At 36.5% G+C, this 15,403-nt stretch overlaps 1 protein-coding gene across 5 annotated transcripts in view; it reads left to right on the plus strand.

The window, feature by feature from the left end:
- Nucleotides 1–15,403, plus strand: part of grb10b (growth factor receptor-bound protein 10b) — an 87,047-nt gene that overhangs the window by 33,841 nt on the left and 37,803 nt on the right. For 4 of the 5 annotated variants that reach the window (XM_055209495.2, XM_055209496.2, XM_055209494.2 and 1 more), the window contains 2 exons: nt 8,002–8,194; nt 11,467–11,608. In XM_055209495.2, coding sequence (XP_055065470.2) covers nt 8,002–8,194; nt 11,467–11,608 — 335 coding nt within the window. The remainder of the gene's footprint in view (nt 1–8,001; nt 8,195–11,466; nt 11,609–15,403) is intronic. The other variant, XM_055209497.2, reaches the window with a different exon arrangement.

Below are 15,403 nucleotides of genomic sequence, written 5' to 3' on the forward strand. Positions count from 1 at the left end.
GATACAACTTAGTAAAAAAAGTTTGTCCGTTAAGGGCTTCTGTAGAAACATGTTGGAACAAAATGGCGACTTCCATGTAACACATCGTGTATGTAGATAAAAACGTCTCATTCTAAGGTCATAAATGGGTGATTCTCACTAAAAACTTGGTTTTAAAAATGTCAAGCATGAAAATGTAAAAATTGCTTAAATTTACTTTTTTCCCACCAGACATTGAAAAACAAAGTCTTGAGTAAATGGGAACATTAATTTAAAAACTTTTACTTATCATTTTTACACTTTTTGTAACATAATTAAAAAAATTAGTCTTAAAAAATCTCATTACCGCAACAGTCAGAAAACATCAACACTGACATATTTTCAAAATGACATGACAAACCTGAAAGAACATAATTTGGAGATTCTGCACATGCATTTAAAATCAAAGTATTATGCTTCTATTAATTAAATTAACATTTAATAAGCATCTGTTGCGGTAATGATAATCAAAATGTCGTGTAAGCATTCTGACAAGACAATATTTCAAATTAACTGTAAAAAAATGATCTTACCTGGTAGCCATCTTGAAGTAACTGGTCCATGTGCTTGGTCACTCAAAATCAAACTTTATTAAAATTCTGTATGTGTGCTTAAACTGTTCTCAAAAAGTGTTGCGGAGGATGAGAACATCAGGCATGGACACATCATTTTCCTAATTTTTCTTCATTATTATTATACATGAATATTCAGTAAATATTTTTTCTGTCATCTAAAGTAGTCTAGCAAAACATCCATTTATTTTTTTTCTTAATATTTTTGTGTTAATTTGATTAAATTACAACATAAAGCATGTTCAAACACAGCCGGACAGATTGCGGTAATGAGAATTTCAGCAGAAAATGAGATAAAATTTCCAATTATCAATTCTTATATTGAAATCACACATTGTGCAAGGTAGAACACAGTATTGTGTTAATTCTGATGCTTTTTAATGTTACTATATTACACATTTTAAAGCTAAAATCATTAGTGCCGTGGTGTTTCAATGGTTTCGTGAGAATCACCCAAACACATAACGGTTCATTATGTAAGGTCTTTATACACCCCTGATAATATAGTTTTGTATATTATTTTGCATTTCTGTCAAGAGATAGTTATTTCAAGAAAAGTTATTTCTTAATTTTAAGCAAAATCCAATATCCGCCGTGATATTCTGTCATCTTTTCTCCCTTTTTTCCCAAAACGCGATAAACGCCAGTCCTCATCTGCTCAACAAATCACAGCGCACCATTCCAAGCATTGTTAACAATAATGGCGGTGCTTTGAATACAAAAATCTTATAATTTACGTGAGAGGCATTTGGGAGATGGAAAAATATAGTTTGTTGCTTGTTCTCACAGGACAGCATCAAGTTTCTGTCATGCTAACACATTGACCACAGGCAGGGCCGGAGTGGGGCCACTTTTTAGCCCGGGAGTTTCAAGCCCAAGATCGGCCCACTTTTTACATGGTGGAATTTCAAATAAGCACTTTTTCGAAATTGGATAAATGAAGCAACAGTTCAGCTCCTACCACTCCATCTCCCATCATATGTCCTTCACTCGCCCTTCACCTTCTCTATGGTGCTTGTAGTTACACATGCTTGGCATTGGTCCACTTGAAAATGCATTACAGTGTATCCATGAAAAGACCGCCTCCTTTCACATAAACATTCACATGCTTTGTTTGGAGGCCTTTCAGAGGCTCTTTTGAGTCCTTAGCTCTCATGTCTCCTATACAGGACACAGCTGTCCAAGCAACTTCTCTTATGACTGTCTCTGTGTTCTTTTGCATTTGCCTTCAACTGATTTTACTCAATGGCATAAATGAACCATTTCATGTTGATGTAAAACAATATCAAAAATCTTTAATCTATATCTTAAATTGACGAAGGGCCAGGTTACAAATGAAAATTAATTAGTAACTGGGCCTAACAACAGGACACTATACCTTATCTTTGTTCTGCAATATTAACTCTTTCCGAACTATTGATGAGTTATTTCGTCAGTTAAGAGAAAACATTTTGCATAAAAATGTTCCTGATAATTTTTTTTGTTAATCTGCAATACATATTATCCACTAGATGGCACACTTACTTAATTTATGAATAAACTGAAGCCAAAACGTTATTTACTAATTTTAAACTCTGTGTATGTTTTGATAATCGTTCTGAATCTGATCTCTAACAAAATTCCTTCACAAATATGCCATTATTTCAGCTTTTTGCTTACATTTTTTAATTTTTTAAAGAAAAATACCCATTAAGGAGTTTATAAGCAGAGAAAAAAATATGCAGGATGAAACGTTTTTTTCCCCCCCCCCCCGTTTTGTTTGTTTGTTTGAAGGCAGAGGGTTTGTTCTTTTATTTTATATATTTGTATTAGGGATGGGACGGTATGAAAATTTCATATCATGATTATAGTGACCAAACTTATAACGGTTATCAATATTATCATGGTTTTGTTAAAATGAGATGGAAATGTTAAAAAAAAACTGATACACATTTGAACAAGTTTATTTTTGTAAATCACAATTTGAATTGAATTGAATTTAATTGAATATTTCATGTCCCTGAAATTATTTCTGTGGTAAAAAAATAAATAAATCTGTCTAATAAGTTTTCTGTGAATGAATACAATACATTATCCCTTAAATGCCGCCTTGTGCAAAAAACTTTGTTGCATGTGCGCCCTGCGTCAAACTGATTTTGGCTGGACAGGATTTACCGCGAGTTTTCAAAATCACGGTAATCACACAGTTGTAATGATAATTACATTTTAAACGATAATACTAACCGTCAGGACATTTTATCGTGGTTAATCGTGAAACCGGTAATAGCCCCATCCCTAATTTGTATGTTTATATATTTTTTAAGAAATTTTCCAGGAAGGCATTTTGTGAAACTTTTGTGAAAGTCTTTAATTTAAACTATTGGCTTGGATTTAGCAGGAAATGTCAGTTTGACGTCTTTTGACTTTAATACGCGTAAAAATGCGTACGTAAAGTAACCTGCAATTTTATGTTTTAAACAGAGTTGCAGACCAAAGCGTTTAAATGTGGCTGAAATCAGGGGCGTCATGCACCGTTTTTTTAAGGGGGCACAGTGTGCACAGCTCACAGAAATTTGTGCATACACTCAAACAAAATATATTATAGAGCTTTCAGTCTTTTCCATGGTACTTACATTTCTAACAATCTGAAAACCCCTGCTGTCATGCAAAAACCTCCAAAAGTGTTGACTAACTTTCATGTCAAATACTATTTAATCGGAATAATGACATATTGGTTTCATATTTACATCTGAAACGGCATGTTTTGTTTATTTAAATTTTAATAAGTGACTTGTTTAATTTTGTCATTAATGCATTTTGCACAACAACTGCATTATCCTATACAATTAATGTAATATTAAATCCATAAAGTATATAAACAACGAAAATGACATAAGCTTTAGCCACGTAATTGATTTTAATGTTCAATAATGATTTTAAAAATTTGTAGAGAAAATTATTAGAGGAACTGATTTTTGCATTCAATTTTACCTCATATGTGAGCATGTGTGATTTCGCGCCCCCGTAAACTCTGGCGAACTTTGGCGTTGTACCAAGAAGATGAATCTAGAAATCTACTAATATAACTGAGAGGGTCACATTTAAAACCATACATTTTCTACACAGAGGAGGTTAACTGCACATTAGCGTACTGGGGTTTGGAAATGTTGTGAGCGTTTCTTACATGTTTTAATTCGTAAGATAGCAAAATGGAGCATCAACAGAGCCCGTGAGTGCGCTCAGACACTAATGACGTCTACCTCCAGAATAAAGTAAGGTAACATGATCAAAATGGGTGAAAATCTCCGAAAAGTGACAAGGATGCAGCACAGAACTGATAATATTGTGCCTATTAAACAGATTAAAAGACTTGCCAGCATTTTGTCAGCTATGCTCTTTGGTTGCTGTAAAACTTCTGTTTTGTTTATCAGTCGTTGTACGATGCGGCCGTTGCTTGTTGTTGTATTTGTCCCGCCTTTCCTCTACTGTGATTGGACGGCTAAGTGAAAAGTGATATTGACAAGCTGAGTGTTAATGACGTAAACGTCCTCGGGAAGGAATCATAAAGTGCATCAGCGCTCACCAAGTGTGATGTGTGTCATGTGTGTCCCACTGCGTCCGAATGTGGACACTCATTTGGGCACCATCAACAACCTGTATCATTTTTGAATTACTCAAGATGGATATTTATACCAAGTGTAAACAGGCTGACATCCGTAATGGCTGTACCATTTTGACAGATTTATATGTGTTGGTGTTTTGTAATGCATGATCATCTGTAGGTCTTATCTGACTGGCCTTTAACAGACAAATGTAGCTCATAGTGACAAGAACCACTGCAGTGCGCACACAATAATGAATTTAAAGCAAGCAATCTGATAGAAAAAGTTGTATGGTCTGCATCATATTATTAACACTGGAACTAGCTTGTTTTTTTTCTTGTTTAAATCTTAAAAAAATCAAATTTCAAATCGTCAATTTAACCTCTCCATTGACTGTTCTGTGACATTCTGGAGATGATGTCATTAGCTGTACTCAGATCAGCTGATTTAATGCAGTCATGTTGTTGCTGAGTCAGGTTACATTGTATTCAGCAGTCTAAGGGAACCGTACTCATCCGTGTCCGCCTCCAGACCCTCCTCATCTACCCGAAAAACATACTAAATTTACTTTTTAATGACTTCACTGTAGCTTTCACAAACCCTTTTCAGTTTCTCTGAAAGTGTCGACACTAGTCATCCTGAGGAAACCGTGACTAGTCGTTCATATGTTTGCTCTTCTCAGAAAGTTCCTGTATCCTGAGGAACATTACTAGTCTTCACCTGTCATACGTCTGACTTCCTCTTAACTTTAAAAGACAAATATTCATTTCTCAGAACTGTAGTTCAGACTTCATACAGTAAAGCTGTTGTCATAGCCATCTCCTGTCCGCTTCTGTGCAGTCTGTAACGGAGGTGAATTTATGTTTTGCCTAAACAAACTGTTGTCCAGATGTGTACTACTAGTTACGCCCCTAGAGGATGCTTGTAAGGGATGGACACTGGAGTATGTTTTTGTTTGTTTTAGCACACTCTAGTGGACAATCATAAATGTGCTTTATTTCTTGCAGCAGGGATGTAAAGTTATTATAATTATTATACATTATGAGATGATTAATTGTCAAGTTCAGGTTGCATAGTGTGAAATGTAATAAAAGTGCAGGCTATACTGTCACGCTGACAGATCATGTTTAATTGAAATATCCTGTCGATCACTGAGACCTGTTTGTCTAGATTTCATAACAGAAAGTTTGGGTTCAGAGCGAGGACACTGAAGCACATCCCAAACACTCAGTAGTTTTCCCTTAATGTCAACATGCTGTCAACTTTACACAATGTACTCATTTCGTTTGATGCTACCATGTATCCTCCGCAGATTCAACCACTACATTTAACACAATTATTTACAGATAGTCCAGCCGTAAAATTGCTTTTTATGTGTAATTTTTATAAAAAAAAAACTTTGCTTGTGTTCCAGTGAAGAAATTTAAATGTATATATGGGATGTTATGAGGATGACAAAATGTACACTTTTTTGGGGGGGAAATTATTCCTTTAACCCTATAATGCATGAGCCAAAAAAACTACACAAATTAATAAAAGGAGTAATTATAAAAGCACGATAAAGGCATTTGTTATGTTTTAGAGGCTTTTTAATTTGTGTTAGCTGTATCTTTAGGGGTAAATGCAGCACACATGCGGTCTGTATGTCTATGTTATCCATGATGACGTGACTCTGCTCTCAACCTCCCCACTAAGCCACAGCGTGTGTCTGTGTCTGTGTGTGTCATTGTATCTCTAGGATCTCTAAGTAGAGAAGGTGCTTACCTGTCTCTATTAATACAAAGAGATCAACTGATTACCTGAAGGGTTTTTAGAAAAAGGTCTTTCAAAGGGCACAGATAACTCAAGCTTTGGGTGAGAAGAGTAAGAAGAGGCCTTAAAGGAAAGACAGGCAGTGTTGGGTGTATCTACTACTAAGTAATTAGTTACTGTAATTTAATTAAAAAAGTAATATGTCACTATATCTTTTAGCAAAATGCACAAAATAAATGTACTGAAAGGCGGAGTCCATGATGTTTGAAAGCCAATGTTGATATTTGAAATCACCTAAACAAACACGCCCCTACCCCAATAGAATCCGGACGTTCTGTTGATAGACCCGCCCCACACATACGCAACCCGGCGTTTGATTTGATTTTATTGGCTATAAGTGTGTTTTGGTAGTCGGCCCGTCTCCTTTTCCAACGCGTTTTTCAAACATCGTGGACTCCGCCTTTAATAGGGTGAATTTAGACATCACCATGTGACGCGTGACCAAGATGGTGACGGCAGGCAACGCCTACTTTAAGCCTCAAAAACAATCTTCACAAACCAATGGGTGACATCACGGACACTACGTCCATCTTTTTTATAGTCTATGGGGGTAACGCATTACAAGTAACGTGCATTACGTAATATTACTTTTCTGAAGTAACAAGTAAAGTAACACATTATTTTTTAAATGTAGACATTTAAGGATTAGTCCATTTTCTTAAAAGAAAAATCCAGATAATTTACTCACCACCATGTCATCCAAAATGTTGATGTCTTTCTTTGTTCAGTCCAGAAGAAATTATGTTTTTTGAAGAAAACGTTGCAGGATTTTTCTAATTTTAATGGACTTTAATAGAGCCCAACATTTAATACTTAACTCAACACTTAACAGTTTTTTTCAACGGAGATTCAAATGACTATAAACGATCCCAAACGAGGCACAAGGGTCCCATCCAGCGAAACGATTGTCATTTTTGACAATAAAAAAAACAAATATACACTTTTAAAGCACAACTTCTCCTCGTGTAGATCCGGTCGTGATGCGCCAGCTGACCCCACTACGTCACCGCAATACGTCATGACGCCAAGAGGTCACAGAGGACGAACGTGAAACTCCGCCCCAGTGTTTACAAATGTGTTGAAAGAGGACCGTTCCTACGTTGTTGTATGTCAACTGATACTAATTAATGTCTTTTTTGTGTCAGTTTATTGTTTACAATGGTCCGCAAGTGTTCGTTTTATATATGTAACACGTGACCTCCCTACGTCACTAAGCATTTACGTTAGGTCGCTCTGGACCGGACCTGGACGAAAAGTTGTGGTTTAAAAGTATATATTTTTTATTTTTCTTGTCAAAAATGACAATCATTTTGTTAGATAAGACCCTTGTGCCTCGTTTGGGATCGTTTGTAGTCCTTTGAAACTCCGTTGAAAAAAACTGTTAAGTGTTGAGTTAAGTATTAAATGTTGGGTTCTATTAAAGTCCATAAAAATTCTGCAATGTTTTCTTCAAAAAACATAATTTCTTCTGGACTGAACAAAGAAAGACATCAACATTTTGGATGACATGGTGGTGAGTAAATTATCTGGATTTTTCTTTTAAGAAAATTGAATATTCCTTTAATATTTACTTTTTTTTTAAGTTACATTTGATTAAAAAAATGATGTACTGTTTCAAACTGAACGTAGTCACATGATGCACTCTATGCGGACACGCCTGTGTGGGAACAGTTTGAGACAGAAACCAGAGCTCTGGCAGGCCAGAGTTTGACATTTTTGTGATAAAATATGCAATTTTGAATGCAGAACTTTTCAGTCATAAAACACCTGCAAGTCCTGAAAGAGATCAAGCCTCAGCCAAGATAATGTAACGCAAAAGTGACTTAAAAGTAACGTAAGCATTACTTTCCATAAAAAGTAACTAAGTAACGCAATTAGTTACTTTTTTGGGGAGTAACTTAATATTGTAATGCATTACTTTTAAAAGTAACTTTCCCAAATACTGGTGCCTAATAATGTCATTTAGTCATGAACGTATGGTTTAAATCATTACTGTTCTTCTTTTTTGTCCCTATCAGAGGATGACGTGGATCTGGAGGCACTGGTGAATGATATGAACTCTTCATTTGAGAGTTTGTACACATCCTATAATATGCCGGCTGATTCTGCTCCCCTGCTACACAACGGCCAGACACACAGAGTAACCTGTCACACAAACGCCCCACACCAGAAACTACAGCGATCCCAGCCAGTGCACATCCTCGCTGTCAGGTAAACACAAACATACAGCAGAGGCCCTGGAAATAAATGAAGTTTACATTTATTAAATTAAAGGCGGAGTCCACGATGTTTGAAAGCTAATGTTGATATTTGAAATCACCTAAACAAACACGCCCCTACCCCAATAGAATCTGGACCTTCTGTTGATAGACCCGCCCCACACATACGCAACCCCATCAAGGATGTCGGTTAGTAGACACGCTCCTTACTGCTGATTGGCTATAAGTGTGTTTTGGTAGTCAGCCCGTCTCCTTTTCCAAAGTGTTTTTCAAACATCGTGGACTCCGCCTTTAAGATTTCAAACGAAGAAAAAAAATGACAGGGCTCCAGACTGTGAGTAAATAGTCTCATTTTGCAAGTATTTTTCCTGCCTTTGTGACTAATAATATAATATAATGCGCAGGCGATTATGTCTACGGCGCATCCAGTGACTCTTCCTGTTGCTGCACCGCCCCCGCCTTTCTATCATATCTCAGGTGCATATCACCTCTCTAAATGCGTCTCTTTTGTCCACCTTCGACCGCTTCTGTCTTTATTATTTTGAGTGGTGGTCTTGGAGACTGCCAGTGAGTCCCTCTGCTTTTGGTTTAACGCAAGCGGGAGAAATGACAGGTTTAAATTGCCGCAAACTAATATTATGTCAAGAGTCCCCTGCTTGTGTTGTAAGTAAACATACTGCACAGTGTTTTTTATATGTGTATGTAAAAGCTTTCTTTGATATTTCAGCCCAATTGATGAAATAATCTCGCGTAACTTCCACACGCTCGCAAAATGAAACTAGTTTACAAGTCCTGGCCAAAATATTCAGGGTGCTTGAAGACATTTTGTAGTGATTGCAGCACAAGAATGTGAATTCTTTACTCAAGTCTGTCTTAAAGGAGCCTAAAGCTTTTACAACAAAGTAAGAAAAGTTGATTGTAAGTTGAATGGTTTACAGTAAGGCAAATATATGTTAAGAGTATGGTAAAGTAAAAAAATAATTGTATTATAAAGTAAATATGTATTATAAAGTAAATATGTATATAAAGAAAAAAAATTATCTGTATTTGTAATAAATTTATTAATGCATTAAACATGTTTGGACTTAGTTTTAGTGTTTCTTTTTTGTTTTTACACCATCAAGTGACTGGTGCCACCAAATTGAGCCGCTGGTGCCACCTCTCTCAAATGTTAGTCTGGAGCCCTAAATGAATAGAATTTTAGGTCATCAATCAAGTTTGAGTAAATTTCTATGACCTTGGCTTTCATTGCTTCCATTAAATCACATAAGGAACTCTCAAATCATACTGGGATAACGTGATGTCATTAAAGGGTTAATTCACCCCAGAATGAAATTTTTGGCATTTATTACTCACCCTCATGTCGTTCCACACCTGACTTTTGTTCATCTTCGGAACACAAATGAAGGTATTTTTGATAAAATCCAAGAGCCCTAGACAGCAACTTTCAGGGCCCAGAAAAGACAGTAAAGACATCGTAAAAAAATAGTCCATGAGGTTACAGACATTCAACATTATTCATTTCATGAAGTGACAAGAATACTTTTTGTGCACTTAACTCATTTCCTCCCAACCATTTAAAAAAAAGTTGCCAGCCAATATTTTTTGTGATTTTCACAAACGTTTCAAAAATGCCTTCCAGGAAAATTATCTTCTATAAATATATAAACATACAAATATATCAAATGAAATAACAGACCCTCTGCTTATATAAAAACAGGACAAAATTGTTTCATCCTATCTTCATTTGTTCTCTTTTTATAACCTATTAAATATAGGTAAGTTTCTTTAAAAAATACCACATTTAGCAAAAAGCTAAAATAATTGCATTTTTGTAAAGGAATTCTGTTAGAGATCAGATTCAGCACAAAGATCGAAACATACACAGAGTTTAAAATTGATTTATTTAGTTTTTGCATCAGTGTTTTTATAAATTGGGTAACAGCGCCATTTAGTGGATAGTAGTGGAATTACAGATTACCAAAAAAACTCATCAGGAAAGCGTCATTGGCAGGAAAATGTTTTCTCTTAATTGACGAGAAAACTCGTCAATGGCGGGGAAAGAGTTAAAGGTGCTATAAGCGAATTCACACGTTTTTAGCCATAAAACATTTTTGTTTCATACAGTAAACATTTCCTCACTATCTGCTAGCTGCATGTCCCCTAAACACACTGTATAAAAATGCGGTCTCTGTAGACAGCCCAGGCTTCACAAACTGAAACCAAAACAAAGTGGTCAAACCTACCACCACGAAACATAACAAAGTGTTCCAACCAATAAACAACAAGAAGGATTTGGGAGTGGGGGTTGGGCGCGTTCATGAATCGTTCAGAAAACACGGAAGGGAGGGGGAGGGTAGGAGTTAGCTACGCTCCGTTTTGTTTGAAAACACTTCGAACGTCAACAAGAAGTGACGTTACACAGATTCGCTTAGAGCGCCTTTAAAGTCAGCTACCCACACATATTCACGACAGCAGCACATGCACCAACGTCGTTTGTCAGCCATAGATGTAAATATACATAGATGCATCATTCGACCGCTCCATAAATGCGTTAGCCAAACAGTCATCAATGGGCCATCTATGTATATTCATTCTGGGGAACTTACACTTTAAAGCTAAAATGTAACATTTCATATTTTTCACTTACGCACATCTTTATGCACATAATTTCACTTTATGCACATAATGTAATTCAAGTTATCAAAATAATGCAAGAAAATTTCACTAGGCCTTAGGCGTTTGGTTTTCACTACATGTACCCACAACACATTTTGCTGAAAAAAACCCAAGCATTTAAAGATCAAATATCTTTCCAGAACAATAGCTTAAAGGTGTAATGTGGGACTTTTAATGGCATCTAGTGGCAATGAAATACGCAAAATTATCTTTTTGAGCTAGCAGTTTTTTTCGTCTTCATCAAGAGCACTACTGTTATTATTTCTTTGCTGTGTTGTACCAAAACATCCGAGAATTAATGATTTCCATTTGGTGAGCGTGTTTTTTCCTCTCAGCTGCGGATCAGAGCAGGAAGTTAAGCATATCTAGTTCGTGAACGATGGTTCAATCGAGCGAAGGTTCACTCAGAGGTTACCATTGAGAACTCCATATCTCTTCTTTTCTAAAATCCTCACTTCAAAAGTAATCCCTGTCTGTGTCCAGCTTAAAAAATGACCCAAAAGAGTGAAAGCTTATGAAGGTTGAGAAACAATGTCTATAATGTAGGCTTATATCCTAATCCAAATTTTTTCTGTATTCCCCCAGAAGACTTCAAGAAGAGGAGCAACAGTACCGAACGTCGTCTTTACCTGCCATCCCCAACCCCTTTCCTGAGCTCTGCAGCCCTGCCGGTTCACCAACACTCAGCTCTGGCTCTTTACCTCAATGTCAGCCCACAGACAAATATGTAAGAAACCTTTTTGTGATTCCTCACTCACTTAGATGACCCAGAAATTAAAGTTGTGTCGTTATTTATTCCCCCTATTGCTGTATGTGGATATTTTTATGTGGGACACATAAAGCCCCATTTAGACAGACAGCAACCAGCAGTAGCAGAGCGATGCGATGTCATTCATTTCAATGGAAACCTGGCGACATCCAGCGGCACGACAAAAGTGACCGTTGGCCACCGTATGGGCGTGTCCTGCGATGCGAGAAAGTTAAGAAAAGTTTAACTTTGTGCAAATGTTGAGCGAATTTCGGGAGCGACTACCAATGAGAATGACGCAGTGGAGTTCACGTCATCCTTCTCTTGTCATTACTGGAGTGAATGGTACTCATTTGTTTATGACAAGCAGATTTAGGAACGCCTCATTGAAAGAGACGGGCAACACACAGCAATAATTGTGTTCTGATAACATCGCTGGCTGTCTGAATGGGGCATAAGAAGAGATCTTAGAACTTCATAGACTCACTTTAGCTTTGAAAGTGCAACTATGCAATGAAATTTTTCTGTGTTTATTGTAAAACATAACAGTAAGTAACAGTAAGTAACAGTAAGTAACTGCAGTATTTAGATTTTTGGGAAAACCTCTTGCTCAAAACTGCCTGTATGGTTACCGAAAGTCTTGACAGCCAGTGGTGAGACTTAAATGAATGACAGCTTTTCATCAAACATTGTGGGTGTGAATTGTGGTTTATTGCTTTTGCATGTATCCAGATACAGGTTTTTCTGGGAAACATGTGACTTCCTGTACAGTGTGTGACTCATGTGCGCTTACAGTAAGACTGTAAAAGTTGTGTACACGGGAATGTCCCAAAAATCATAATCGTGGGCTGTTTATATTAAATGCATTCACCAGATGAAAAGTGACCGAATAATATCGGGAAAAGTCGGATCGTAAATGACTTTAAGCTCCACCACCACATAGTGTATCCCAGCCACATGCATAAGTTTTGTGTATGTGCGCCTGTTATAATGTCCCACACCTGTATGTATTTGTTTACGTTTTATTGTTTGTATCAGTGTGAGCATTTGCGTACTTTGTGTGTATATATAGTTATCTCTAGACCCCTTGCTGAAATTTGACTGTGAACCTTGACATATTCCTGGAAAGCTATATCATTCCTACAGGCTAACCACCTCCATATGGGGCCAGGATCTGTTACCGTAACATGGCCCCTACGTTACGGTAAAAATTGCTATAGACATTAATCAATTACCCTAATCCCTCTCTCTTCACTTTTATTGTGCTGTGGATGGAACCCAGCAGGGGTCTAAGTGCCAGAGAGGGCTTTCGGTCTGTCAATAAAAGAAAAAACCTGGAGGAACGCCTGGAAGTCATTTAAAACAGCTGAGAAATCTTTAGTGACTGATGATCTCCATAAATATAATCGAGACATAAAGCGCATTGCCTGTTGTTTGTATGTGAATAGCACACATTACTTAAGAATATGGAAAATGTGAACATTAATGTTCCAGAGACGTGGTGTGCATGTCAGACAGGTACTAGAATTACACTGAAGCAAGCAGGGCGCAACACATCAAAACTTTTTTCTTTATTATACATATTTCATCCAAAAATATTATAAGGTAAGGTGCTTCTTGACGCTTTCTGTAAAATTATGACAACAGGCAGTAGAACTGGAAAAATGTATGGATGTGTCTGTAAGTTGTTGTATAAAGGTGTCTGTAGAATTGTGTATACTGTGTCTGTTGAATGCTGTATAGATGTGTCTGTAGAATATTGGGTGGATGTGTCTGTCTGTAGAATGTTGTATGCATGTGTCTGTCTGTAGAAAGTTGTATGTATGTGTCTGTAGAATGTTGTATGTATGTTTGTGTCTGTAGAATGTTGTATGTTTGTGTCTGTAGAACGTTGTATGTTTGTGTCTCTAGAATGTTGTATGTTTGTGTCTGTAAAATGTTGTGTGTTTGTGTCTGTAGAATGTTGTATGCATGTATCTGTCTGTAGAATGTTGTATGTATGTGTTTGTGGAATGTTATATGCATGTGTCTGTAGAATGTTGTATGCATGTGTCAGTCTCTAGAATATTGTATGTATGTGTCTGTAAAATGTTATGTGTCTGTGGATAGTTGTATGTATGTGTCTGTAGAATGTTGAATGTATGTGTCTGTAGAATGTTGTATGCATATGTCTGTTTGTAGAATGTTTTATGCATGTTTCTGTCTGTGGAATGTTGTATGTATGTGTCTGTAGAATGTTGTATGTATGTGTCTGTAGAATGTTGTATGTATGTGTCTGTAGAACGTTGTATGTTTGTGTCTCTAGAATGTTGTATGTTTGTGTCTGTAAAATGTTGTGTGTTTGTGTCTGTAGAATGTTGTATGCATGTATCTGTCTGTAGAATGTTGTATGTATGTGTTTGTGGAATGTTATATGCATGTGTCTGTAGAATGTTGTATGCATGTGTCAGTCTCTAGAATATTGTATGTATGTGTCTGTAAAATGTTATGTGTCTGTGGATAGTTGTATGTATGTGTCTGTAGAATGTTGAATGTATGTGTCTGTAGAATGTTGTATGCATATGTCTGTTTGTAGAATGTTTTATGCATGTTTCTGTCTGTGGAATGTTGTATGTTTGTGTCTGTGGAATGTTGTATGTATGTTTGTGTCTGTAGAATTTTGTATGTTTGTGTCTGTAGAATGTTGTATGTTTGTGTCTCTAGAATGTTGTATGTTTGTGTCTGTAAAATGTTGTAAGTTTGGGTCTGAGGAATGTTGTGTGTTTGTGTCTGTAGAATGTAGAATGTTGAATGTCTGTGGAATGTTATATGCATGTGTCTGTAGAATGTTGTATGCATGTGTCAGTCTCTAGAATGTTGTATGTATATGTCTGTAAAATGTTATGTGTCTGTGGAATGCTGTATGCAGGGCCGGCCCTGGGCATAGGCGGAATAGGCAAATGCTAAGGGCGCAGCCGACCCCTTGGGGCGTCCGTGCGCCCAAATTATTATTTTTTTAATATATGTATATAAACATTTAACTATAAATATTTAATTTTGCACAAGAAAACAGCAGTTATTAATGAATTATTAGTAGCATATAATCTCGGAAGATCGTGCTTGTTAAATAGCTCTGTGGCTATACTGCACTGAAGCGGCAGTTTAAAATATAAACCCAGAATTCAGCGAACGTCAAGAACAAGATCAGAATGGAAACAACAATCAGACAGAGACGCGGAATTTACATAATGTTACACAGACCATGTTTAAATTTCAATGTTTCTACACAGAAATACCAACTTGTTCACTTTGTTTGGTATTAATAAGCTGCGCATTGGAGTGCTGGCCGCGGTGCTGAAGACGCGCTCAGACAGAGTACTGGTGGCACATGCACAGATATTTACGTGCAACCTATTTGAAACTATTATTATTGTTAAAATATAATTATTATTCGTTATTTTACTTTATTACTTCCACTTAAGAAGAGTTTTGCACTTTTATTTCAATATTTCTCTTTATATAATAATACTATTTTGTACTTAAATCTATAATTTCATTATTTTACTAACCAAACTCATCTGCGCTTTCCGATAGGTTGCACGAAAGGGGAAAATTATAGCTTTCTTCCCCTTGAGAAGAGTTGTGCACTTTTAAACTTGAAAAAAATATCTCTTTACAAAAAACTTTTTTCTTCTATTTAAAAGCTATAATTTCGTTATTTTACTAACCCATCTAATGACTCCTCCTCCGCTTTCCAATAGATTGCACGTAAACATCTGTGCATAGTGCCATCAC

The sequence above is a fragment of the Misgurnus anguillicaudatus genome, chromosome 10 (assembly GCF_027580225.2).
Source record: "Misgurnus anguillicaudatus chromosome 10, ASM2758022v2, whole genome shotgun sequence".
In the NCBI taxonomy this organism is placed as follows: Eukaryota; Metazoa; Chordata; class Actinopteri; order Cypriniformes; family Cobitidae; genus Misgurnus; species Misgurnus anguillicaudatus.